The 27511-nt window shown below is 48.2% G+C and overlaps 1 protein-coding gene and 1 pseudogene across 1 annotated transcript; one reads left to right on the top strand and one right to left on the bottom strand.

Moving 5' to 3' along the window:
* Positions 1 to 11: 11 nt before the first annotated feature.
* On the bottom strand, positions 12 to 19101 carry BNIP5 (BCL2 interacting protein 5; the record flags this gene model as incomplete). The annotated part of the gene is made up of 12 exons (XM_073810216.1): positions 18960 to 19101; positions 10501 to 11129; positions 9005 to 9143; positions 7242 to 7324; positions 6937 to 7115; positions 6575 to 6815; positions 5425 to 5556; positions 4183 to 4241; positions 3619 to 3859; positions 2619 to 2750; positions 1659 to 1723; positions 12 to 257 (listed from the first exon to the last, which is right to left on the bottom strand). Coding segments are annotated over exons 1-12 (2217 nt in total), but the record flags the coding sequence as incomplete, so codon positions are not given.
* A 4208-nt stretch (positions 19102 to 23309) lies between these two features.
* On the top strand, positions 23310 to 24053 carry LOC101322486 (large ribosomal subunit protein uL6 pseudogene; annotated as a pseudogene).
* The last annotated feature ends 3458 nt before the right edge of the window (positions 24054 to 27511 follow it).

The following is a 27511-nucleotide window of genomic DNA, read 5'->3' as shown; positions in this document are numbered from 1 at the left end:
TTGCGCTTTCTCACCTGCTGGTCCTCCCTGTATGGGAACTGGCTAAAATTCGGTCGCCTGTAGTGTAGGCCCGTGAGGCTGAGGACGGCTTGGTGATTGCTGCCAGCACGTTTGTTATCCAAGCCAAAGACAAACGGGTAGGGTCTCTTGGGCTCCGTGGAGTGGGCCTCCTGGGGGCGCAGGGTGGCTACGAGCTTTCTGAGGGAAGAGTCTGGGAGCTTGTAGAAAAACTTCTTAAAGCTGGGGTGTTGCCTGAACTGGAAGCAGAAATGAAGGCAGGTCGTCAGTGTTGCCAGCAGGGAGCCCCCTCCCCACAGCATCTCCCTCCCCCAACTGGATGCAGCCAGGCTGGGTGCCTCATTGTCCCTGGGACAAGCATCCCTTGTTAAATTCATCTACCATCCCCAGCCTCTCAGAATCTGTTCTGCAAGGTACAACTGTACCAGCAGAACAAAGTGGGGGAAAAAAAAAATGTAGGTCTTTAGATTCAGATAACAGATGCTTAAATAGCCTTTACTAGCTGTGTGACCGCTCATGTGTAAAATGGGGGTAATAATATGTGCCTCCCCAACACTGTCGTTGGGGGAAGGAGATGAAGTGAGATAGTTTAATGTTTTATGCAAAGTGGATGTTGGATGAATTTTAGTTCCCACCCTAAGCCTCCTCCTCTTAATACCTAAATGTCTTAAGTTGAGTTCCCCCCAGAGGCAGATCCTGAGACTGGGACTCGGATGCGGCTCACTTATGTGGTAAGTGATCCTGGCAAACACAGATGGGGGAATGGAGACCTGGGGCAAGAATGGGAAGACATCCCACTCAGGCTGGCAGCTGAGCCTGAGCCCCTCGGGGCACTCTGGGAACCCTCGAAGAACACACACCACAGAGTTATCCCTCCAAAGGATAAGGGAGCTGGGGTATGTGTACACCAGCTCGCATCAGCCAGTGGTTGAGGGCTGCTCCTGGGGAGGTGGAGAGTGCTCATTCTGGCCTAACCTGTGGGTGGTAAATGGCTCTGGGGGCCAGTCCTCAGGCAAAGGGATGCAGGTACTGGCAGTTGGGAGCTGGGCCAGGTGCTCTGTGGTGGTAAGGAGAGGCTCTAACAAGGTCAGCTACACTGATGACTCATCTCTGACTTGTGCTCACACGTAACTCCTCTTCATATGTGATCTGCGTTTGTCTCTCCAAGTAGTCTGTGAGGTTTTCAAAGGCAGGGAACCTTATGTTACACTCTACCTAGCAAGGGAAGAAACTCTAATAAAAGTTTGAAAGAATTGGAGACCTTATAATTACTGAAGTGCGTGCCAAAACAGAGTGAACGGCAGATAGCAGAGGACGAGATCAGCGGGACTCAGGGAAGGAGGTTTCCCGGGAGGTGGCTCATGAACTGAACTTCAAGGAGGATTTGGACTGGGGGAGGTCCCGGCTGGCAGGGGGAGCCACATAGGTTTATATTATTTTTAAGTTAACATTGATCTCATCTGCTATGTGTCTGGCATTTTCTATAGATGCACTAACCTTGGCAAGTAGGTATTTATTCCCCATTTTGCAAAAGAGAAAACAGAGGCTCATAGAGGTTAAGGGGCCTACCACGGTCACCCAGATGCAAAGATGGGGACTGAACTTGGGTCCAGTCCTTGTGGAGACTGAGCAATCCTCACCTGCTCTCCCAACTGGCCATCCACTTCTTGGAGAAGGGCCACCAGCTTCTGGATGATCAGCTCCTCTAAGGAAAATAAAGAAGGATTGAGGGATTATTGACATGTTGTTGTGTAATAACCCATCCATCGATTGCAGAAGTATTTTGTCTCTAAAACACAGTACACAGATTAGATATGAAGGGCAAAGAAAAATCTTCCCCTAAACTAGGGCTGGAGCATGTGAGCTTTGTTTTGGTTAGCTGTATAGAAATAGAAGGCAATTCGGCCTGCGGAGCCTCACCTGTCACCACATTCAGCTCCATTCTGACAGATGGGGAAACTGAGACCTTATCCAGGCTACAGAGTAGTCAGGAATGGGAGCTGGGGCCAGGAACAACTCCTCAGAATGTAGGGAGGGCAAATGCCGTGGCTGCTGATGCAACGGGAATGTACCATCAGCCTGGGCTATAAAAAGCAAGCAAACTCCTGCTTGCACCGAGAGTTAATTGTAAATACTCAGGACATTTGTGGACCTGTTGTTATAAACTGTCAGCAGCTTGAAATTGGCCGTGGTGGGAATTTTATACCACAGAAATCTGCGAATGCTACAAATCAGGGCTTCCCCCAATCCCCCTGCCCTTACCCAGAGTTCGTTTGCCAGTGCGCCACTGGTTATGAGACCCAGAGCAAGACAGGAATTTTATATGAAACATTCAGGCAAAGCAGTGGCATGTGGTGGGGGTGAAATTACATCCCACAGAATGGACAGGTATTCTCTACCTGAAGAAGGTTGTCCACCTGCAACTCTGCCCCACCAGCGCCTGTTCAAAGGCCAACCCTGTCTCCTCTCTGCCCTTCTAGAGCCTGCTGGGGTACTTGTAAGCTGTCTTCCCAGTTCGCTACTAGGATTCAGGCTGTGAAATCCATGCAAAAGGGAAGCCCCAGGGAAGCTGTCCCAGGAGAGAGCAGGGTGGCACGAACTAGATTCATTTGCTCCATGTGGCTGAGGTCCTGCTTCTGGCTTGTGGCTTCTGGCCTGGGAGGGTGCTTCTGAGGCTCCAACTGGCCCCCCTTCTGCAGGCGAGGACTCCTGGAACTCCACATCCTCCAGATCTGAGGGCAAAGAGGAGTTGGTGTGAGTGTGTTTGCACCTGTCTCAAATCCACCAGCACATTGCTGAACCCAGGTTCTGACAAGAAGCTGTCCAAAGGCTCTGGCTCGAGAAGGGTCCTGGTTTCCCAGCCTCCTTGGGAACACCCAGCCCCACTGGACCTGCCTCAGAGGAGTTCACAGTGCTTTTTGTGCCTCCAGAAATCTCATTCTTTCTTCCAACCACCCCCTTTGCCTCCTCATGGTCTGGGAGGAAAACAAGCAGGCCTACCAACAGGTCCCACCCAGTGAGCCCACTTCCCCTTTAACTCTGCGAGCCTTTGCCAAGTCACTTAGCCTGTCTGAACCTCACTTTCTCCATCTGTCAAATGGGAGTAACAGGACTGACCTCACAGGGTTGTGAGTGGGGGTGTTAAATGAGATAATATGTGTGAACGTGGCAGGCAGCGGGCACTCCATAAATGTCAGGAGAATTTGTTGTACACCAGTGGTCCTCATAGTTCGGTGTAGTGAAAAAACGGAAGCCCAGGCCATATCCTACTTCATCTAACCTGGGTTTCTGTTTTTCTATGAGCTTTCCAGGTGATTCTGACGCATGTATCTGAGGAACAGATGCACTGCTCTCATACCACATTTGTTTTTAGGTGTTTATGGTCGGGGGGGAGGGAAGGTGTGTGTCATAGGGGTGGGTCCTGGCAGCAACCGACCCCTTTCTCCTCTCCACAGCCCTCCCACACCTCCCCACTCAGCTCAGAGCAGAGAGTGAAAGTCAAGACTGCACAGGACACCAAGCAGCTGGCCGACCCTACCCTGGAGAAGCCTAGGGGCCAGAGGCAGCCTCTGTTACCATGGCAATCCCAGGCCCGCTCACCAGGGTTGCTGGAGATAGAGTGTCGATGGCTACCAACACACAGGGGCAGAAAGCTGGGCCTCTTTGACGGTCGGGACTCTGGACTGGCAGCACCTGCAGCAGCCCCTCTCTTGGGCTCCTTCAAGCCATGTTTCTTATGAGAAAAGGCTTTTCTGAAACTGGACTTTTTCTCTTGTGATTTCTTCCTGGAGGTTGGGGCCAGGTTTCCTACAGCCACTTGTGCCTCCTGGACTTGAAGTTGCTGTGGGGGAGATAAGAGAAACTGAGTCAGGGTCCCTTACTTTGAGGAGGTTACAAGTGAGTGGAGGAAAGAGACCATCGCCTGAAACAAACAGACCCACTATGGACCAGAGGGTGTGGCCGGGGGAGAAGGGTGATTGGTGCTCAGAGCTGGGGAAACAAGTACAGCCTGCAGCGGTCAGAGGAGGCTCTGGGAAGGAGAGACTGGAGCCAGGCTCTGGCAAGATGTAGAATTGGGGGAGGGGCAGGGAAGTTATTGTGCCAGGTAGGGGTAGGGGTGTCCATAGTGAGGGTCAGTGTCTACATGGGGAATGTCTTCCTCACCTTGTCTCCCCCCTGCTCCTCTGCATCTTGGAGTAGGTCCATGATCTCCTGGATAAATTCTAAAAAAGAACAAAGCGGTTGCTCACCCTTGAGTGTTGAGAAAAGCCTTTCTATGGTCAGTCTTCATTTCCTAAGGCCCAATGGCTCCCTGGAGGATTCTCACAGGTCTCCAGGGTGGGGTGCTAATGAGCTTGCCTTTAAGGTTGTCTCAGGCCCAACCCATGGGGACCACAGATTCCTCAGAGGTAACCTGCGGGCAGAGCTGGCTTCACGGGAACACATTCACTTATTCATTTACCACTGAGGAAGGGCCTAGATGTGCCTTGTTAGGTGCAGGAAACAGCCGAGGCCCCTGCCTCCAGGAGAAGGTGTCTCAAGACCATAAGGAAAGGCCTGCCCCCACAAGTCCCCTCACCCCGCTCTTTCCTCCTCTTCTAGGTAGAACAAGGACCCTTCTCAATTCTCCTTCAAGGCACATTTTCTGTGAAAAGCAAACAAGGCAGAATGGGGGAGGTAGGGGAAGCAGATCTTCAGACACACAGAACTGACAGTCATTATATGATCTTAGGCTCGGCTCTGCCAATGATAAAATAATAATAATAGTTATGGCGGCTACCACTGGTTCAGCTTCTCTCCTAAGGCCCCTACACCCTTTCCTACCCTCTTCACTTCTCCTGAGGCTATGCTCTCAAGCTGGGCTACATGACAACAACACTAATAGTCACAGCAAATGGCAGCTGACAACTTATTAGCTGCTCATGGGCACTGCTCTAAATGCATTATCATCATTAATTCATATAGAGCCTCCAACGACTCTAGAGAGTAGGTACTATTATTATCCCCATTTTACAGATGAGGAAACTGAGACCAGAGATGAAGTAGCTTGTCCAAGATCACAAAGCTGGAGAGGTCAGAGCCCAAATTTGAATCCAGGCCCAAAGATCGTACCATCTATCGAGCCCTTGCCATGGGCTGATGCTTTCCTTGTATCGCCTTATGTTGGCCTCACCAAGGAGGATGTTATCACTGTTGTGGTTTTACAGCTGAGACTCAGACAGAGTAACAGCAGCCTGGCTCGGGGCCTGTGCTCTGGACCCTGAGCTGCCTCCCCAGCCTGCTTCACTCAGAGGCAGGTAAGGACAGGTCACTGCCTCTCTCTGGTTCAGTTTCTCTTCTGCAAGTAGAGGGGTCAGACCAGACATCTTCCAAGGGGCCTCTGAGAAAAGGAGAGGGGGTACTGACTGAATTCCGAGGCTCTGTCCAGCTGCAGGTCCTCTTCGGGTCCCCGGCTTCCTGCTGGGTTGGAAAGCTCGAAGGGACTTGGATCCCCACCATCTGTAGATAGAGTCTCTTGGACTTCAGGTTTTTCCACACCTGAGAAGAGGAAATGGTGAGTGAGCTTCATCAGTCTGAGGGTGTTAACTAATGCACAGAAGTCAGCAGAGACTCCAGAGTGCACCCTGTGGCTAGTGCACGCAAAGGCCTTGCTGGGGTGGCGGGGAGCTGCTGGGCAGGGCCGTGGCTCTGATGTACTGAAGACCAAGCTCCCTCATCCCTTTGCACTTCCATACAGCTGCCTTTCCTGGGCTTTGCTCCCCTCTCCTCCCTCCCCTGGAGACCTCATCCCTCCACCATCTTGACTTGATCCATGAATTGGAGAGTAAATGCCTGATGCCCTGGCGCGAATTAAACTCATCACAGCCAGGATCCCCCTACATGAAAATATCTCCCCTTGCGGCCTGAAATTCCACCACTGGGGATCCACTCTTTGGTGTTAAACATTGCCTTCTCCTTTTTAAAGTATACATTCTTCTGGCCAAGATGACCTGCTGGGCTGTTCCTCCCTGACACCCAGGCTGACCCTTTCTCCCTGTAGCTCTGGCTCCATCACTGATGGGCCATGTGACCACAGACACATTCTTTTACCCCCCTAAGCCTCAGTTCCCTCGTCTGTGAAATGAGGATAATAAGATGTAATTCATAAAATGAGAACTGATTGCATATAGATACACAGCAGGGAAGTGTCTCATTTTACAGGCAAGGAGATTGAGGCACAGAGATGGAGCCCAGAACCCAGGTCTCCTGCCTCCCAGGCTCCAGTCCTTCCTGCACATGCTACCCCCTGCCAAGGTGCAGAAGCTGAGGCTACGGAGAGAAGAGGATAGTTGGGGGAAATCTCTGAACACAATTTCCACCAGGGGCTTAGCTGGGTCGCCTAGACAGCGAGGCTTCGTGCGTGGAGGTATCCCTTTTGCCCTCCCCACACTGCTTAGGGCAGAGCAAAAGCCAGAACTGGGATGGCAGCTCTGAAAATGGCCAATGCAAGCCTTGGGGAAGGTTCCAGCGTAGTAGGCAGCTGCAGTGTTGCCGTGGTAACTGTGAGCCTGCTCACCTGGGCTGCTGGAGCTGGAGGGTCGATGGCCACCAACACACAGGGGCAGAAAGCTGGGCCTCTTGGGCGGCCGGGACTCTGGGCTGGAAACATCTGCAGCCTGTGCTCTCTTGGGCTCCTCAAAACCATGTTTCTTATGAGAAAAGGCTTTCTTGAGGCTAGACTTTCTCTCTTGGGGTTTCTTCCTGAAGCCTGGTGCTGGGATTTGAGGAGCCATCTCTGGCTGAGAGGCTTGATGCTGCTGTGGGGGAGATGAGAGAAACTGGGTCAAGCCCCTGACCTTGAGGAGAGGGGAAAGCTCCCCAAGAAGCAACTGAGGGGCAACCAAGGGCTTCAGGGCGGCCCCAGGCAAGGGAGGTGACAGAGCCTGGAGCAGGGGAGCGCTGAGGCCCAGAAGGACAGGTGGGGCTCGAGCAAGGAGGAGGAGGGGAAGGCAGCAGGCCCCTGGGCATCTGTGCAGACAGTTTGCCCCTCACCTCTTCTTCCCACTGGTCTCCCACTTTTTTGAGAAATCCCGCTATCTTCTGGATGATGGTATCCTCTGGAAGAAAACAAATGCACCCAGTTAATCTTTCTAGATGCACAGAGAATCCTTTCTAATGACTGTCTTGGAGTTCTGAGACCAACTTGGGCCTTCAGGGTCCTCTTAACACAACTCCTTTAGCACGGAAGGTGGGGTGTGGGAGAAGCACCACATTACAGGGGCTGGTCCTTCTGAGAGAGGCTTGGAAGATCCACAGGCGAAGGGTACTAGACCAAAGCATGAAATTTTATGCAGGAAGTTTCGAGTCAGTCCTTTAAGCATTCAACTTGTGCCCCATGATTTCCTTTGAACATTGCAGATCTGTGCGTATCTACTTGGGGTTTGACAAGCTGTGTGACCTGGGTAAGTCTCTTAATCTCTCTGGGCCTTCATCTCTTCCTCTGTGAAGTGTGGATCATAATCCCCGTCCTGGTTCCCTCAGAAGGCTGTCAGGCCATCAAATGAGAGACTGTGCTTGGAAATATTTTGCAAGGCTAATGTTGATCCAACCTACAAAATTCCAGCAGGGGAAATGATGGAGACCAGGCCTAACTAAGCTGGACAGAGGCACTCCAGCAGGCATGACACAGGTAGCCTGCCCCGTTGGTGCCCCAACTACACTGCCAAGGGTTTACAGAGAAGCCCAAACAACATAAATGGTTTTCTTTGATATTCCAGTCGACCTACCCAAAGACAATGTGCCCAAAGGAGCCTCTGCTTAGTTGCCAGCTGATCAGATTACACAAAAGAAGGTGCAAACAAGATTCCCTCCTCCCAGGCTATCTGCAGGTTTTTTCACCCCTCTCTTCTCTCTCATTTCTAAATCCGGTTAGGCTTTTGTACTTTGACTCAGTCTACCTGACAACTCCCTCTCATGTGAGAAAACAATTATCCTGCAAAATAACCAATTAAATGCCTTTTCGCTATTCTTTGACAGATGCATAGCTTCTCCATTTCATATCGTTTAAAATATGCCCATTCTTGGGACTTTGCTGGTGGTGCAGTGGTTAAGAATCCGCCTACCAATGCAGGGGACAGAGGTTTGAGCCCTGGTCCGGGAAGATCCCACATGCTGCGAAGCAACTAAGCCCGTGAGCCACAACTACTGAGTCTGTGTTCAGGAACCTGCGAGCCACAAGTACTGAGCCCGCGTGCCGCAACTACTGAAGCCCGTGCACCTAGAGCCCGTGCTCTGCAACAAGAGAAGCCATCGCAACGAGAAGCCGGCAAACCTCAACAAAGAGTAGCCCCCGCTCGCCGCAACTAGAGGAAGCTCACGCACAGCAACGAAGACCCAACACAGCCAAAAATAAGTAAATAACTTAATTCATTTAAAAAATAAATAAATAAAATATAAAATAAAATATGCCCATTCTTTGTAGGGAATTAGATTAATACAGCATTATTTCTTTTATTAGGGGCAATAACAAGACTATGGTTGTGTATGAGACTGTTCTTATTTCTTGCAGATATGTGCTTAAGATTTAAGGTTGAAGGATCATTTTACTTAAAATGGTTCAGCAACAAAATTATACACACACGAAGCAAATATGGCCAACTGTTAACAATTGTGAGTATATGAGTGTGCATAGAACTACTCTTTCCACTCTTCTCTATATTTAAATATATATGTGTATATATGTGTATGTATATATATGTATATATTCCTTCTATGAGGTTAAAATGACTAAAAAAAAAAAGTCCCATGCTCAACACACAAGGCAGGAGTATTTGCCAGCAGCCAGTCTAATTCCTGAGACTCCCTTCTGTGAAACTCTAATGTAAATGTGACCAGAAGCACCAGAACCGGTGAGATCAGCACACACATTTTGAGAGGTCTAAGCAGGCATCGGGAGCACTTCACCTCGTTTGCCAACAGCTGCCCCAGCTGCAGGCAAAGAGGTCACTAAGAAGATTCTGACTCACTGTCAGGCTTTCCGAGCTCCTCTTCTCCCTGGCGACCTGTGGCTTGGGAAGAAACCTTCCGGACTCCAGCACCTCCACCTTCAAGGAGGGAGAACTGGGGGAGGTCAGAAACTTCCCCTCCTGTAATAAAGATGAAGCCAAGTGAGTGGGGCAGTGTGTGGGTGTCAGTGACATTCTTCCAACTTTGTTAATCAACACAATAAAACAGCATAGAATTCACAGCAGGACAGGGACTGCTGGAGCAGCTCTAGGCTTAACCAAAAGAAATCAGAAACCCACCGAGATTTCCATTTGAAAAGAGGCTGCCTCTACCCAGACATCCTTCCCCCCACCCCCAAAATATCTTGGATCTTCCTTGTGTCCCTTCTCCCCCATTAAAAACATGGTGAGTTTTGAGTCCTATAGGGCAAAGCTTCATCTTCCTCCAGCAGCCTGTGGAACATTCAACTCCAGGACGCTAAGCGTCAGAAAAGGAAGGCATCTTGGGGAACAGCGCCTTCATTTTACAAACGAGAATCAAAGGTTCCAGAGAGGGACAGCAACTTGCTCAAGGTCACACAGCAAGTTTATTCCTGATGGAGCCAAGTCTAGAACCTGCACCCCAGAAGCAAGCTGTTTCTATTTCCCTGTCACCCACCCCCAGTCCTCACATGTAGACTAGTGTTGGTGGGTAGGGCTTCCCTCCTTGATTCCCCTCTGTCTTCCTATTTCTCCCTGGTCCGTGCTCCTCAAACCAGAGTACTTAACAATAACATTTGCCACTTATGAAGCACTTCCCATGTGTCAGCTCTGGGCCATGGCCACCCCCCGAGATAGCAACTGTTATAATCTCCATTGTATCAAGGGGAAGAAAAAATGGAGGCTCAGAGAGGAAAGTCGCCAGCCTCAGGTCACACAGCCAGTGAGTGGTGGAACTGGGGTTTGACCTCAAGTTCTCAGCCACGGTGCTGCTCTGCCTCAGAGAAGTGGTGCTGGGCTTCCCTGGTGGCGCAGTGATTAAGAATCCACCTGCCAATGCAGGGGGACACAGGTTCGTGCCCTGGTCCAGGAAGATACCACATGCCGCGGAGCAACTAAGCCCGTGTGCCACAACTACTGAGCCTGCGCTCTACAGCCCACGTGCCACAACTACTGAAGCCCATGCGCCTAGAGCCCGTGCTCCACAACAAGAGAAGCCACCACAATGAGAAGCCCTCGCACCTCAATGAAGAGTAGCCCCCGCTCGCCGCAACTAGAGAAAGCTCTTGCGCAGCAACGAAGACCCAATGCAGCCAAAAATAAATGATAATAAATAAAATACATATTTTTTAAATCTTATAAAAAAAAAAAAAAGAAGTGGTGTCGTTCCTGATAGTGGCCCTACCTTCCAAGTCCCCATCTGTTAAGAGGTTTGAGCAGCCAGCTCAGAGCACCCTAGCCCTTGGGGTGGGGGATGGTGGCTGTGGGGTTACCATAGAAACAGGCATGGTCTGCTCACCCCCAGCTGCTGGGCCCAGATCAGCCTCCTCGCAGCATGAGGCACCAGCCATCTTGGCCTCCTGCCCTTTGGCCTCCTGATCTCGGATGCCCTTGGTTTCCTCAGCACCATGTTTCTTGTGACCGTGTTTCTTGCGGCTGGCCTTCTTGCTGTGGGCTTTCTTCCTGGGAGCTGGCTCGCCCGGTGTCTCGGGGGTTTCTGCAGGCTCGGGGAAGCCCTCTTTCCCCTTGGCCCTCTTGTTGGTCTTTTCCTTGGGCTCCTCAGGGCTCGTCCCAAATACGAAGTTTTTCATGGTCTTCAGCCACCCCTGCTGGGCCCGACCCTGGGCCTTGTCCTTCTTGGTGTCCTGCGGAGGCCTCTGCTCACTGGGGAGAAACTTCCTGGTCTCCTCTGGGCTGAGGGCTGCAGCCGTGGTGCGCTGAGCCTCCGCAGACTGAGCTGGGCTCTTGGGACATTTGGCCCCATCGCTGGCCGTCCGGCGCAGCAGCCTTCTGGAGGGGCTGGTGGGCCGGGAAATGCACCAGCAGTCCCGCGACTCTGAATCCTTCTGGGGGTTCTGCAGCCTGTCCAGAGACCTGGCTCTCCTCCCTGACAGAGGCTTCCTTGGGCCCCGCGGCGGCTCCATTGCACTGCAACCAAAACAGACAACTCCCTTAGAAGAGGCCTCGGAATCTGCCGGGTGGGCTAGCAGCGCTGACCCATGTGCCCAACCAACCTACCCTTAATGTGAGTACTATCAGCTCTCGAAGCTGTTGTCTCATTTAAATGCCTCAGCATCCCTGGGAGGAAGGGCTACCCTTGTCCCATTTCCCAGAGGAGGAAGCTGATCCACAGGGGGTCATGCCCCAGGTCTCACGGCTAGTCCCCCAGAGCCTCCAGGAGGAACACAGCCCTGCCAACACCTTGATTCTAGTCCATTGAGACTGATTTTGGACTTTCTTTTTTTTTGGCTGCACCGCACAGCTTGCAGGATCTTAGTACTCCAACCAGGGATGGAGCCCCGGCCCCCTGCAGTGGAAGTGTGGAGTCCTAACTACCGGATGGCCAGGGAATTCCCTGAATTTGGACTTCTGACCTCCAGAACCATAAGATAATTGATTCATGTTATTCCAAAGCCACAGAGTTTGTGGTATTTTGTGACAGCAACAATAGGAAATGAATACAGCTGGAGCCAGAGGCCACGTCCTGCCCCTTGGGACTGCGGGCAGCTCCTGCAGCTTTTCTGGCCCAGTGTCTTCATCTGAAATGTGTCTGAGACCTAACTGTCTATCTCACAGGCTGTTAAGAATATTTAACAAGACAGCTCAGTAAATGGCAATTCTGTTCTTCCAATTGCTCAGGTCCAACATTTGAAGTCATCCCTAACTCCTTTCTCTCTCTTGCTCCCCACGTCTGATCCATCAGCAGAGGCTGTTGGCTCTACTTTCAAAGCACACCTGGGGCTTCCCTGGTGGCACAGTGGTTAAGAATTTGTCTGCCAATGCAGGGGGACACAGGTCCGAGCCCTGGTCCGGGAAGATCCCATATGCTGCGGAGCAACTAAGCCTGTGCGCCACGACTACTGAGCCTGCGCTCTAGAGCCCACGAGCCACAACTACTGAAGCCCATGCACCCAGAGCCCACGCTCCACAGCAGGAGAAGCCACTGCAATGAGAAGCCCGCGCACTGCAACAAAGAGCAGCCCCGGCTCGCCACAACTAGAGAAAGGCCATGCACAGCAACGAAGACCTAACGCAGCCAAAAATAAATTAATTAATTAAATAAATTTTTAAAAAAAAGCACACCTGGCCTGGAACCACATCTCCCCTCCTCCTCCACCACCATCCGGTCTAGGCCCCATCTCTGCTCACCTGGACTACTGCAGTCACCTCCTAACTGATCTCCCTGCTCTACCCTTGTCCTCCTTACAGTAACTTCTCCCCTCGGCACCCATGGGAGCTTTTACAAATTAAGTTAGAGGCTGTCACTCTCCTGTCTCCAATGGCTCAAAGTCTAAGTCCTTACAATGGCCAGCAAGGCCCCACTGACCCGGGCCCATCACCTCTCCCGTCCCCTCTTACTCACTTACTCACTCCACTCCCCTCATGCAGCCCTGATTGCTGTCCCTCAGGCCTGCTCCACTTTGGGTCTTCACCCTGGCTGTTCCCTCTTTCTAGACCACCTTACAGTTTGTTCCCTCACTTCCTTCAGGGCTCTGCTCAAATGTCACCTTCCCATAGGGGCCCTCCCATTGCACTCCCATTAGCACACCGTCTCCCCATTTACTGCACCCCCCGATGTTAGGCAATATCATATCTTTCCGTGTTTAGTGGTTTATTGTCTGAACCTCTCTCCCTCCCCTTTGTCTGTTTTGCTAGGTCTTGTATCCTGAGTACCTAGACCGATGTACTTATTAAACAAAGGAATAAATGTATAACAAACATTTAGTAAACTGAACAATACCTAAGAATGTTTAGTTAACATACAATAAATGAATTTGCACCAGTTCCATCTTAAAGCAGCCCGGGCCCTTCCGTTTTCCATCTAGAATGAAGCAGCTGCCCATGGAAAAGACAAAAGAACCACCTCCTCCTGGGCAGCTTTTTAGTAGGCTGGGGTGTGGGCAGCTCACTTGATTAGTGTGTCTTTAATCTGAAACACCTGGGGCTTTCCAATTTTCCCAGAGTTGCTCAGAAACCCTTTGCCCTTTGGTGGAAGTTAAAAGAAAAATAAAGTATGTTTTGAATCTCAGTCCTGAGCTCCCAGAGATTCCTATGGAGTTTAGATTTATGGATTGCCTACTCGAATCTGTAATTATAGCCTCATCACGCATTTACTGTTATTTAGTGTATTAAGTATTTACGTATTATGTATCATGTATCTTCTGTGTTTACCAACTGATTCATTACTTTAAAATGTACTCTATTACTATGTCCCACTTAGAGGCAAAAATAAGAACCTATAATTATGATTTCAGATGTGCAGGGATCCATGTGAATGTGAGGAAGATACATAAATAGAGGGAAGAAAAGGCACAGGGACATAACAGAGTGATTTGAAGGTGACAGCAACAGTCAAGGATGCCTTTCTTCCTTCTAACATGGGTCTTGGGAGGAAGGGTAGGGAGGATGGCTAGAGGCCAGTGGGTACCACCAGCACTGTGGAGTGTCCACACATGGACAGTCTTGGAGGAAATGAGAAAACAAAGAAGCAGGCAATTTGGAAGGCCTTATTTGTTGTTTAATGTTCCTTAAAGGAACACTTGAGTTACATGAAAACTTTTAGCAACACACACCTCTAATTTATCTGGAAATTGACTCATGTTCTTGAAAGCCTCAGAGGCTGCCTTACAGTTGTGCTTCCAAAACGTGACGTTACGTGGGATAAGAAAAGAAATCATAGAAGAAAATATTTTGCTTTCTTCTCATTAATTTCTTTCAACAAACCTTTAATAGGCACCCACTATGTACCGGGAAGTTTGCTCGGTGCTAGGGAACAAGATGCAGGTTGTGCCCTCAAAGAGAATGTTCAATTCTTCACATGGGTGGGAGTGGAGGTGTTAGTAGGTGGTGATGACAGTAATGCTCTATTTCCCTGATAGCTACTCTCTCTCTTTATTATTTTTTATTTTATTATTATTATTATTTTTGGCCGTGCTCTGTGAGGCATGCAGAATTCACGCCCCCTGCAGTGGAAGGGTGAAGTCTTAACCACTGGACCGCCAGGGAAGTCCCTACTTTCTCTCTTTAGTAGCACGTGGTCTTAAGAGACGTTTAGGTCAAAGATCTATTTGATTTTAAGATCCAAGTAAGCTGATCCAGAAATATTCACTAAGGGAATTCCCTGGTGGTCCAGTGGTTAGGGCTCCACGTTTCACAGCCAAGGGCACAGGTTTGATCCCTGGTGGGGGAAGTAAGATCCCACAAGCCCCACAGCTGAAGAAAGAAAAAGAAAAAGAAAAGAAAGAAAGAAAGAGAGAAAGGAAAGAAAGGAAGAGAGAGAGAGAGAAAGAAAGAGAGAGAGAGAAAGAAAGAGAGAGAGAAAGAAAGAAAAAAAGAAAGAAAGAAAAAAGGAAAGGAAGGAAGAAAGAAAGGAAGGAAGGAAGAAAGGAAGGAAGAAAAGAAAAAGAAATATTCACTGAATGGTGTCAGGGTTCTCTTTGCTTGCTCCGTATGTTCCTGTGATCAGGGCAAATTGGATGAGGTTGGCAGAGAAGCTGTTCAGTAAGAGAACCGCCAAACCAGCCCCTTTTCTTCCTGTGCTAACTTGGCTCGAGGGGGCCCACCACAATGAGGGCACAGCATCCTTCCCCAGCTAATGAGAAAAGAGGTGCAGTCATTCCTTAAAAAACTGTCATTGCTATGGAAACGGTTTTCACCATTGCTGATGGTTGCAGCATCCTCCTACTGCATTCAAAGGACACGTTGCTACTTCTAATCAGAGCATCAGTACAATTCCACCTGGCAATGGTTTTCTTCTGTGATGTTTTTTCAAGAAAACTGCCTTGTTTTGACCACCCCTTCCCTGGAACAACAGTGCCCTGAGCCCAGGGGAAGGGGAAGGAGGAGCAACCCCCAGCCCAGAGGCAAGGAGAGGTGGTGTGGGTGATGTGTGATCTTGGCCATCCAAGAGTGTTTCCCCAGTGAAGAGAAACTTCAGAATCTCCCAAGGCCTCCTACCCTAATTCAGTGACCTCTTCCCATTCCTCATCCTCCCTCAAGGTGCTGCAGGGTTTGATACCTCGTCCTCTTACTTCTTCCTGCCACTCTTTCCTCTCTGGGAGGCTGTGACAGAGCTCAGACCCACTCTCCTCCTACCCCCCTGGCCGCTCCTCCTCTGTAATGTTCCAAAGATTCTGTCTTGCAACACTAAGCACAGGATTGAGAGAGTGTGGCTGACCTAGGAGGGCAAACCTACCCTCCCCCAGGGAGACACCCTGGAAGGTCTTCTGTAGGGCAGACGTGTCCTCAGACTTTTAAAGTCTCTAAGCCTGAGAAGATGGTGTTTTAATATTACCCCCCCACACACACGCCATACATACACATGCACACAAATTCTATGTGTGCTGAAATTAAATCTTTCCAGACTTTCTGATTGTAAGACTCTGCCTATCTAGAATTCATCAAAGCAAGTCTTTCTTTTCCTTCCTCTGTTTTCTTGTTTTGTGCCCCTGCTTTGCCTGGGACTTCACCCAAGTTCTGCCTGCCTGTCAGGAAATCCCACCCTGTCTGGTCCATGCTTCCAGACAGTAACCCTGAGACAGCAGCAGACCATAGCTGCATGGAAACCCAGCTGCTCTTGTAAACTTGCTGATTGCCTTGGCAGAAAGTGGATATCAGGGCAAAGTCCGAGTCTGCTCAGAAATACCCAAGTGATCTGCAGATCACAGGACTTCTGATAAGACATGATGTATACCGGTGACATGTTTAAAAGTAACAACAGCAAAACACCAGAAAAGTTCACAGAGCTGACCTTAAGTTACTGTGGAGCGGAGAGTTTGCCAATTTTTCCCAAGCATGCTACTATTTGGGGTTTATTTTCTAAATTATACCCTGACCTCATCTGTACACAGTTCTCTAATTCATGCACCTGTCATGTTACTTTGTAACTGCTCTGGCACCATTTCCTAGAGGAATTTAGCCACTCCCCTTCTCCCCACCCCCGCTGGACTTCACACAATAGATACTCAATAAACAGCTGGTTACTCCGAGGGAGAGTGCGTGTGGAGCCAGAGTCACACCCACAGACACTCATTGCTGTAGACTGAGAATGTTTGTGTCCCTCTCAAATTCATATGTTGAAACCTAATCCCCAGTGTGATGGTAGTAGGAGGTGGGGCCTTTGGGATAATCAAGTCATTTGAGCAGAGCCCTCATGAAAGGAATTAATGCCCTTATAAAAGAGGCCCCAAAGTGCTCTCTTGCCACTTCCACCGCATGAGGACACGGAGAGACCTGGTCTTTGAACCAGGAAGCTCTCACCAGACACCGAATCTGTCGGTGCCTGAGTCTTGGACTTCCAGCCTCCAGAACTGTGAGAAATAAATTTCTGTTGTTTATACGCCACCCAGTCTATGATAGTTTGTGATCGCAGCCCAAACGGGCTAAGACGGTCATGTGACCCAGCAACATGCTCATGTATACGGTAAACTTACAAGGACTCATGACACCTTGGAATTCCCCTTACTCCAAGTGTAAAGGAAATAATTATCTGAGTATTTATTTGCTGAATGCCCTTCCTGTCTAAATCCACGTTCCACAGAAAGGGCCCAAGCCTGCCTGGTTTCTGCTGTGTCCACACTGCCTAGGAGGCTCTCAGTGTTTGTGGAAAAAATATACAATACACAGATATGGGCTCACCAGCCACATGACACCCAGCACCTCCTTCATCTTCATGATCTCAATACAACTTGGCCACAGCCCTGGCAACGGGCCAGGCTGGCAGTGGGGGGATTAAGGTTCTGCCGATTAAGAGACTAGACCAGGGTCCTACAGCCTAGAAGGGGAGAGAGTTGGGGCTTGAATCCACTTCTCTGGATTCTAAATTCTTTCTCTCATGCTGAGAGACCTCCCATAAGCACACACACACACACACACACACAACCACACACACACTTAGAAGTGAGCAAATCTGCTATTTCACACTGACAGAGATAACCCACGTCCACATATGTGCCTGCCGTGACCTGTACCCGTGGAGTCAGACATTCACGTGTGCCCAGGTATTGAAATCTGTGTCCCAGAGGCAAAGATTGTAAACAATCTTTGCGGGGCTCACAGACTCTTGGCTGGAAGCCAGTCAATGGGCTGTAGGGTCAAGGGCTGACCCTGAGCTCACGTTTACTTTTCATCGACACAGGTGAGCCCATGGACACTTTGAACCCCAAGGGTGAGTGCCTGTTCACGCTCAAAGCCTTCCATCTGGGCTCCCGAGATGGTGTGCCTCCCATCCACAGGCCACACGCTCCTGGGAAGACACCTCCAACCTCCACTGGTAGGACTCGAGTGGGGGACAAGGTGGTCAACTCTTCCCTCAACACCAGACCCATCCTGCTCCCATGCCCAGCTCCCAGGTGTTAGATGGGAACAATTCAGGTGTTCCTTCTCCTTTGTGGGGTCCTTAGCAGGTTCCTAGAGTTGGAAGGGACCTAAGAAGTATCCAGCCCACCTCCTGTAGGGTAGGACTGCTTTGCAGACTCGCATGCCCTGTTGGAACCCTTCCTGCAATGGGAACTCACCACCCTTCAAGGCAAATCATTCTGCTGTCAGCCGGCAGGAATTAAGGACAGTCCTCCTTAGACTGAGCTGACTCGGCTGGCAGCAGGCCCTCACGGCCTGAGGAGAGGGCACCTCACCCCGAGTCCTCTCTGTTCCAGCCCATCACCCGATGACCTCAAATCACATTGCTTCTGCACCCATCCCCTGCCTGGGCACCCGTTTCTGGGAACTCCCCAGCTGGTCCTTGTCCACCTCAAAATGTGAGGCCAGGCTGGGACGGAGGGCTCCAGCCACGGGCTAACCACAGCAGGGCCCAGTGGGATTTTGTACAAAGCTTCAGATCACAGAGATATCTGAGCAGCCACGTGGTGCCCCTGTGCGGGTCAGCTCTGCCTGAGCCGACCCACAGCTCAAGGTAAAGAGCTGGACTTGTACCGTCTGCCCAATCCGATTGTCACCGTCAAACACACGTCACCTGGTACCTGTTTTCCAAAATGTTGGGGATTTGCATCTTTTGAGGATCTTTCGAAACCCAAAAGATTGAACTCCCTAATGGTGGAACTTCAGGCCCCATGATACAGCAGTGGGGCAGACTTGCAGGGACAGTGGGGTCATCACACACAAAGCTGGAGAGCTCCAAAAACAACCGCGGCTCCCCTCCATCCAGCACATCTGTGCTATCACCCCGTCTTGTCCTCTATGCAAAACCACAGACCATGCAATGTTATAATCCCCTCTCAAATCCCTGTCAGAGCAGCAGGCCACCAGAACTCTTTTCATAAGATCTCCCTGTCCTTGGGCTAGCTTCCAAGAAACTTAAAATGATAAAATCTTAATCCAGCCATAGGTAATAACAGCGCCCCCATTTATGTGAAGTTTCCCTTTACTATGTACCTTCACATAAAGCCTATAATTTGACCTCTACAACCTCCATTAGGGAAATGAGCAGGAGAGGTATGTAATGTTGTCCCTGTTCTACAGATGAAGAAACTGAGGCCCAGATAAGTGAAGTTCCCTGCTCAGGATTGCTAAACTAGGACTTGAGTTCAGCGCTTCTGTGTCCAAGGTAGTTCAGAGCTCTTTGCATGGCACCTGGTTGAGATCACATCATTGAATTTTCTATCTTTCTAGAGATGAAGAGACTGAAGCCTAGCAAGCTAAAAGCAGCACTGGGACTAGATTCAGGGTCTACCCTCCTTTCAGGACCCCAAGATACCTACCCACTACTCCAGCCTTCAAAGGGGAGACTATCGTTCAACCAACCTCAGATCGTGAAAGTCACTCCTGTCCCAGGGCAATTTTGATCCGTAACTTCCAGCTGGGGGGCTGTGCATTGGGTACTCCCAGCAACGTGTAGGCACCACTCCCTGTCTGCTGTAAGTTGTATCCAGTGAGGGGTAGTAGTCCCAGCTCTCCAAGGGAGAATATGCTGCCTGTTTCCAGATTCAGAAGATGCTTTATCATATGTCCCAGGAGGTGAGCTCATGGGCAGCCAATCCAGGGGCCACCCACTACAGCCCCGTCATCCTATCCCAGGGCTGCTCTCCGCTCCTCCACAGATAAGAGGCTTATCTCAGCTACCCTGGAAAAAACAGTTTTGCTTGACAACTTCCTTATTACCCCCAAAGAGAAACCAACGCTCAGAAAACAAACTTAGGCCTGGCTGGAGGAAGGCCAGTCCATGGAATAGAAAAGAAAAACTCTTATGGGAAACACGAGTCAGGGGAAAGGAGGAGGAGGAGGTAGTTTTAGCACCTGCAAACCTTCCTCGGTTCTCTCCAAAGAACTCTGAAGAGGGAATGATCTAGAAAGAAAGGTCATTGTATGTAATATATATTCCTTGACCTGGAGATAAAACTCAGGAGAAGGGGGCTTCCCTGGTGGCGCAGTGGTTGAGAGTCCGCCAGCTGATGCAGGGGACACGGGTTCGTGCCCCAGTCCAGGAAGATCCCACATGCCATGGAGCGGCTGGGCCTGTGAGCCATGGCCGCTGAGCCTGCGCATCCGAAGCCTGTGCTCCACAACTGGAGAGGCCACAACAGTGAGAGGCCCGCGTACCGCAAAAAAAAAAAAAGAAGAAAGAAAAAACAAACTCAGAAGGAGGAGTTGATGAGGAGCATGTTTTCCAAATTCTGCTACCCCTGGTAGGGTTACCATGAGTCTTGACAGAACATTCTCAGAAGTCTTAAAAGTTCACATTTTCACTTTCTGTAGTGCCTGAATTTTTTTTAAAAGCGAATTTATCCATGTTTGTAATCAGAAAAGAAAAACTAGTTTTATTCAAACAAAAGTAAAAAGCTGTCATAAATTCTGTTTTGGTTAATTAAGCCAGGGAGGCATTGTAAAGTAAATACTGAAAGCACTGAGCTTTGGAGTCGCCCAGACTGGAACCATCTGTCAGCTGCGTGACCTCTGGCAGGGGACACAATGTCTCTGAATTAGTTTCTCCCTCAAAAACTGAGTGGCCACCTTAGAGGGTGACCGTAGGGTCAAATGTGATAATGTTCGTAAAGAAAAGAAGTAAATATATTGAGTGTCAAATACTAAGTCAAAGAAGAAAATATAGAGTGTCAAATACTAAGTCCTTTCTGAATATTGAGCCCCTAGTAAGTGCTTAATAAAGAGTCAATATTTTGTTACTGGTAGCAGAGTTAATGCCTTATTCATTCTGTCAGCAAAGAGCTTTTGGATCCAGCTTTGTGCTGGGTACTGGCTCAACACTGAATTTAGAGAATTTATTAGCCCAAGAATCAGCCCAGATTTCAAACAAGGGTTAAATTATATCCCATATTTTTAATTTATTTAACAAAACTATTTTCTTCCCCATGTCCTCCAGGCCCTGTGTACATCATATATGCTCTTCCTTATTTGAAGGGGAGTAAGCCCCATTGGGCCCTCACGGAGTTCACAGTGTAAGTGGGAAGAGAGACAGACAGGAAATAAATCGTAAAAGCAGGTGGAAGGGAATGGGAGTTATTGTTTCATGGGTACAAATTATCTGTTTGAGGAGATGAAAAAGTTCAAGAGGCAGATGGTGGAGATGGTTGTACAACAATGTGAATGTACTTAAATGCCACTGGGCTACAGACTTGAAAATGGTTAAGATGGTCAATTTTTTTTTTTTTTTTTTTTTGCGGTACATGGGCCTCTCACTGTTGTGGCCTCTCCTGTTGCGGAGCACAGGTTCTGGACACGCAGGCTCAGCAGCCATGGCTCACGGGCCCAGCCGCTCCACGGCATGTGGGATCTTCCCAGACCGGGGCACGAACCCGTGTCCCCTGCATCGGCAGGCGGACTCTCAACCACTGCACCAGCAGGGAAGCCCAAGATGGTCAATTTTATGTTATGTATATTTTACAATTTTTTTTTAAGGCAGATGGAAGCACAGGGACAGAGAGCCATGAGGGGCATTATGCATGAACCTACCTTATGACCCGGTAATTCCATCTGCAGGTAAATACAATCCCAGGTTCTCGCAGGAGGGAGAACTATCCTGGGGCCAAAATGGGCATTTGGCACCTTCCCTGATCAGGCAGAGCGGCAACCTGGCCCTGTCCTCAGTGCCCAGCAGGGACCAAGCCTTACGTGGGGATCTGTGCAGAGACACTGGCAGCTGCCCATGGCCAGGGTGGCTATGTGATGTGTGAGGCTCAGCAAGCAAGCAAAAGGCCCCTTGTTCAAAAAGTATTAAGAATTTCAAGACAAAGATGGCAGAGCATGAAACCAATCAAAGGTTCTTCTGAGTGTAGAACCTGTGCAACTGTACAGGTCACAGGGCCATGAAGTGGACTCTGATGGGGACAGTTCCCAACCACGTGCCATGAGGAAAGATGACAGAGGAAGGGAGAGAAGGAGACCGAGAGAATATTTTTTTGAAGTTTTTATTTAAGTATAACAAACAGAAAAGTGAATGAATCCTGACTATATGGCTTGATGAATTTTCACAAAGGGAGTAAAGTGTAACCAGCACCCAGATTAAGAAGCAGAACGTCACCAGTACCCTAGAAGCCCCCCTCCTGCTTCTCATAGGTCCCACTATCCTGACTTCTAACACCTTAGATTATTTTTGCTTGTTTGGGGGCTTTATGTAAGTGGGAATTAGATGGCATGTTTACTTTTATGTCTGGCCTTTTTCACCCTATTTCATGTTTGTGAGAGGCAGCCATGCTCCTGTGTGCAGCTGTAGCTGTAAATTCTCAGACTGGTGATACCAAATGTCAGAGAGGATGTGGGGCGACCTGATCTCTCATGTACTGCTGCTGGTGGTGGGAGTGGACCATGGTACAGCTACTTTGGAAAACTGAGTAGTAACATCTAGTAAAGCTGACCCAGCACCTCTACTCTTAGATACGTGCATAACAGAAATGCAGGCACGTGCTCCCCCAAAACAACATTTATAAGACTGCTTACATCAGCACTATTTGTAATAGCCAAAAACTCAAAAACTTGAAACTACTCAAATGCCCCAGAACAATAAGGTGAGTAAATAAATAAATGGTGGTATAGTCACAAAATGGATATTATTTCCCCCTGAGAGGCTGTATATTTGTTTGTTTAGAAAGATTATTTACCCTCTTGTGTGGCCTGAGTGTGCAACACAGAAGATAAACTTGCTCTTGAGTGAAAATGCAGAGGAGTGGGTTGAAGAGAGGGCCCCAGTCTCAGGAGCCATCGGGAGAGTAGTTCTAAGTGACATATTTAAGAGAAGAAGAATTTTCACAAGAGACACTCACACCTGTCTATGTTTGGAGCCTCAATTCCCAGAAATCTGCCCACAACCTGGCAAGAGACTTTGCGTCATGGAAATGGAGCACACGTGCCTTTGGTGACTCCCAGGAACAAAGAGCAAGCGTGTGAAGCACGCTCCTTCCCAGGGCCACACCCTCTACCAGGAATCAACCAATGCAAGGTCCACCCCCCATCTGTGTTTGGACTCCAACCCTCCAAGTTTCCTGGGGCGATGTCTCCTTCCTTCTCCTTGGTGAGACATGCCTGAAAGACTGTGACCTCACTCTTTCCCAAGCCAGGTAAGGACCAAGGACCAAAGTCCCCGGCCAGAAGGTAGTCTCAGAATAGTCTTTTGGGGGAACTCCCTGGCAGTCCAGTGGTTAGGACTCAGTACTTTCACTGCCAAGGGCCCCAGGGTTCAATCCCTCGTCAGGGAGCTAAGATCCCATAAGCCGTGTGGCGTGGCCAAAAAAAAGTCTTTTGGTTCCTGTGCAAAATAACTGTATTTAGGTCTTGTGCCTAAAGTACTCAATGAATCTCAGTCTGCATTCACACTTGCCTATCTCAATGACTTTTTCTGTCTCCCCAGTGGCTCCCAGAATCTCCCCTCCCTCAGTTGTTTCTGGGTCCCCACTGCAAGTGGGTGACTCAGGCGACTGTGACGATGGCCTGGCTTTGACATTTGCACTGCAGCCCCAGCTCCTTAGCCCCAGTGGGCATACTAAGAAATAGTAGGGACAACAACAGCCATTTGTGAAATGTTTACCACATGTCAGGCCCTTTACATGCATTATTTATTTTTACCCCATAAGAGTGTTTATAAAGTAGATAGTGTTGTTTTACAGATCTGGAAAGTGATGATCAAAATGATAAAATAGCTTTTTGCTGTATCTACTGTGAGAATGAAGACCATTCTCAGCAATCAGACTGTCGACATTCCAGAAAATGTCAACATTACTCTGAAGGGATGCACAGTTATTGTGAAGGGCCCCAGAGGTACCCTGCAGAGGGACTTCAATCACATCAATGTAGAACTTAGTCTCCTTGGAAAGAAAAAGAGGCTCTGGTTGACAAATGTGGGGGATTAGAAAGGAACTGGTGACTGTTTGCACTATCTGTAGCCATGTACAGAGCATGATCAAGGGTGTTACACTGGGCTTCCGTTGCAAGATGAGGTCTGTGTACGCTTACTTCCCCATCAACGTTATTATTCAGGAGAATGCTTCTCTTGTTGAAATCCGGAATTTTTTGGGTGAAAAATATATCTGCAGGGTTCGGATGAGGCCAGGCGTTGCTTGTTCAGTATCTCAAGCCCAGAAAGATGCGTTGATTCTTGAAGGAAACAACACTGAACTTGTGTCAGACTTGGCTGCTTTGATTCAGCAAGCCATAACAGTTAAAAAAAAGGATATCAGAAAATTTTGGGATGGTATTTATGTTTCTGAAAAAGAAACAGTTCAGCAGGCTGAAGAATAAGATCTGAGTGATCCAGCTACAGAAACTGCAAGAGGCCAGACTCATTTGTGATATTTTAAAAATGAATAAAAGCTCTTTTGACTTGGGAAACAAACAAACAAACAAAACAAAACAAAATGATAAACTAAGATGCTTAAGGGACAATGCTAAATGGCCGATTAAAAAAACCTGTTAGTCAATCTCCAAAACATGTCATTAACCATGGGACCCCATTGTTCTGCACCTCAGTTTTCACAGCTGTACAGTGGGAATGTCAACGAAAAAATTAACCAGTCTAGGGAAGAAATGGAAATTTTTATTTGAGCCAAATTGAGGATTATAACCCGGGAACAGCCACTCAGAAAGCTCTGGGGACTGTTCGGCCCATTAGAGGTCAAAGCACAGTTATATAAGGTTTTGAGACAGAGGGCTGTACATTAAGTGACATATTATTGACAGGTGACACAAAGCGAGTAGTGGGTCATGGGTCATGGTGGCCCCTTACAAGATTAAGAAGGAATGTTAGAGTTTAAGGAGTGGAGAAAGTTGCTCCTTATGGTTGAGCAGGTATTTCTGCTAGTGGGGAGGTTTGGTCGATGCATAATGCAGACATGTAATGCACAGCAGAGAGGAGAGAGGCAGCCAAAGGACAGAGAAAATTATTTATGTTTAAATTTTCCTTGATTTGCCTTAGAATATGAAATTTTATTTCATCAGCAATAAATGATACTGACCATTCAGAATCACTGGGAAATTTTGGGGAGGCGATCCACATGAGCACTTAGCCTGGGGCACAGAGTTGGCACTTGGGTACAGGCAGGGTTAGGTCTAGAGGAGCCCACAGTGGGGTCTCACCTGAGGGACTGGGGTCCACAACTCTCTCATGGAACTTGCTCCAAGCCTAACAGTGTGAGTGAAGCCAGCTGGAATAATTCCCTGCACTCCTCTTTCCTATGTCCTAAGGTAGACATTGCCCCTCCTCCTATCTCCCCCTCCCGTCGCTCTGGCCAGGCTCTCCCACTCCCTGTATCAAAAAAGAAAGCACTTGGTCAATAATGGCTTACACTAGGGTTTCTCACCGTGGCTCTATTGACATTTTGGATAATTATTTGTTGTGTAGACTGTCCTATGCATTGTGGAATGTTTAGCACCATCCCTGGCCTTTACTCACTAGATGTCAGAAGTAACCCCCTTCCCATGGTGAAAACCAAAAATGTCTCCAGACATTGCCAAAGGTCCCCTGGATGTCATCACCTCCAGCTGAGAACTTCTGGCTTACACAATAATAACATGCAATTATCTAATTCAACCAGGAGTCCCTGAAGGTAGGTGTAATTCCAGGTTTGGTGCAGCAGCTCGATGAAGCCAACAGGGACCAGCTTTATGCTGGTGCTCATCACCTCATGATCACAAGGTGGCTGCCACAGAACCCACTGTGCCATCATCACAATTCTATTCAAAGGCAGAGTGGTGGTATCTTTTGTGGCTTCACCTTTAATCTGAAGTTTTCCCAGACACTTCTCAGCAGATCTCTCTTACGTTTTATTGGCCCAAACCGGTTATATGCCCACCCTTAGCTGCACAGGAGGCTGGGAAAATGACTAGGTGGCCAGAGAGAAGGGGGGGTTGGAAATGCGGTGGGCTCTCCATGATACGGCAATATGGGCAGTCCTCGCACCTGCGGAAATTGTTTTTTTGTCTGCTCTCCTCAATAAACTGTGAGCACCTTTAGGACGGAGCCCTCCTCAGGTTTTCCTCTGCGTCCTCAGGACTTAGCCCAGTGCTCAGCACTACAAAGGTGCTCAATCAATTCTTATTGAAAGAATGAATGAATGAATGAATGAGTGGATGAGTGAATCAATCAATCAGTGATAACACTTCCTTCCTTCCTTGCTTCCATCACTAAGAGGCCTATATATCAGTTATTTATTCATATGCAAACTAAACTTGGTTTAACTAGAAATAAGCCTATCATGCAAATGATAATGCAAACATCTCCCTGTTCCTCCAGCAACAAAGTCTGATCCCTCTGGCCATTGGACTTGCTGTTCTCTTACCCAGAACATTCTTCCTGCCACCTCCCCTCATCCATCTTCACATGGCCAGCTCCCTCTCACTCTGTAGGTCTCTGCTTGGACAGAAACACCTGTGAGAAGCTTTCCCTGAACTCCCCAGTTTGGCTTAGAGGCCTCTACTCTATCCCCCTGGACCTCCCCTTGCGTCCCATCCTAGCACTTGTCACCCTGGGTTGTGACTGTCTCTCTAGCAGGACAGTAAACACCCATGGGGACCAGGACAGCACGTCCTTCACTAGTAGGTTCGCCGTAAACTTTTGGTGATTGAATCATTTATACCAGGGGCTGGCAAAAGTCTTACGTAAAGGAACAGATGGTAAATAATTTCAGCTTTGTGGGCCATATTATCTCTGTTGCCACTATTCAACTCTATGGCTGGAGCAAGAAAGTAGCCATAGGTAACATGAAAACAAATAAGCCTAGCTGTGTTCCAATAAAATTTTATTTATGGGCATTGAATTTGAATTTCATATTAGTTTCACGTCATGAAATATTATTTTTAAAATTTTATTTTATTTAGTTATTTATTTTTATGTAGCACATTCTTATTAGTTATCTATTTTATGCATATTAGTGTATACATGTCAATCCCAGTCTCCCAATTTATCACACCACCACCACCACCCCCGCTTTCCCCGCTTGGTATCCACACGTTTGTTCTCTACATCTGCGTCTCTATTTCTGCCTTGCAAACTGGTTCATCTGTACCATTTTTCTAGATTTCACATATATGCATTAATATACGATACTTGTTTTTCTCTTTCTGACTTACTTCACTTTGTATGACAGTCTTTAGGTCCATCCACGTCTCTACAATTGACCCAATGAAATACTATTCTTAAAAAAGTTTTTTTCAACCATCTGAAAAATGTAACAACCATTCTCAAAGACTCTCAGGCCATACAAAAACAGGTGACAAAACATAGTTTACTGACCCTGATTAATACTGAGGGTCACATGCTTTGGGTTTTCCAAATCATTCTAGGGATGCAGCAGGATCACTTAGAGCAATAAATATAACAGTATTTCTTAATATCAAGAAGTAAATTAAACTTGAAAGTACACTAAATGACTTAGCCATCCCATACTTAGACTGTATTTAAGAAATCCAAGATGATTTAAGATTAAGGAATTGTTACTATCAAGGCACCATGTCAATAGGTTTAAACAACTGCTTGACAATTTCTATATGCAATCCTAATGGGAATTTTTAAAACTAGGCATGGAAAGGTATTTCTTTTTTTGTGATAAAAATTAATTATTTATCTTAAAAAATATCCAAAATATTATTTAGATAAATGAAAGTAACCACTGGAAAAACTGAAAACAAACATTGAGACCAGTTGCTCCAGGGATTGGAAGTGAGGGTAGTTTTCCTGCAATGCTAGACTTCTTCAACTGGGTTTCATGTATTACTATGATGTGTTGAATGTTAGTGAGGCTGTAGGGATACAGGAATTCCATGCTCTGCTGGGGGTGGGGGAGCATGTGGACTGGTGCAGCCATTCTGGACAACAATCAGGCAGTATTAGTGAAAACTGGTGTCCACATTCCCCA

The sequence above is a fragment of the Tursiops truncatus genome, chromosome 10 (assembly GCF_011762595.2).
Source record: "Tursiops truncatus isolate mTurTru1 chromosome 10, mTurTru1.mat.Y, whole genome shotgun sequence".
Taxonomy (NCBI): domain Eukaryota; kingdom Metazoa; phylum Chordata; class Mammalia; order Artiodactyla; family Delphinidae; genus Tursiops; species Tursiops truncatus.
The sequence above is the reverse complement of the archived record's forward strand: the minus strand, read 5'-3'. Positions and strand labels throughout refer to the sequence as shown.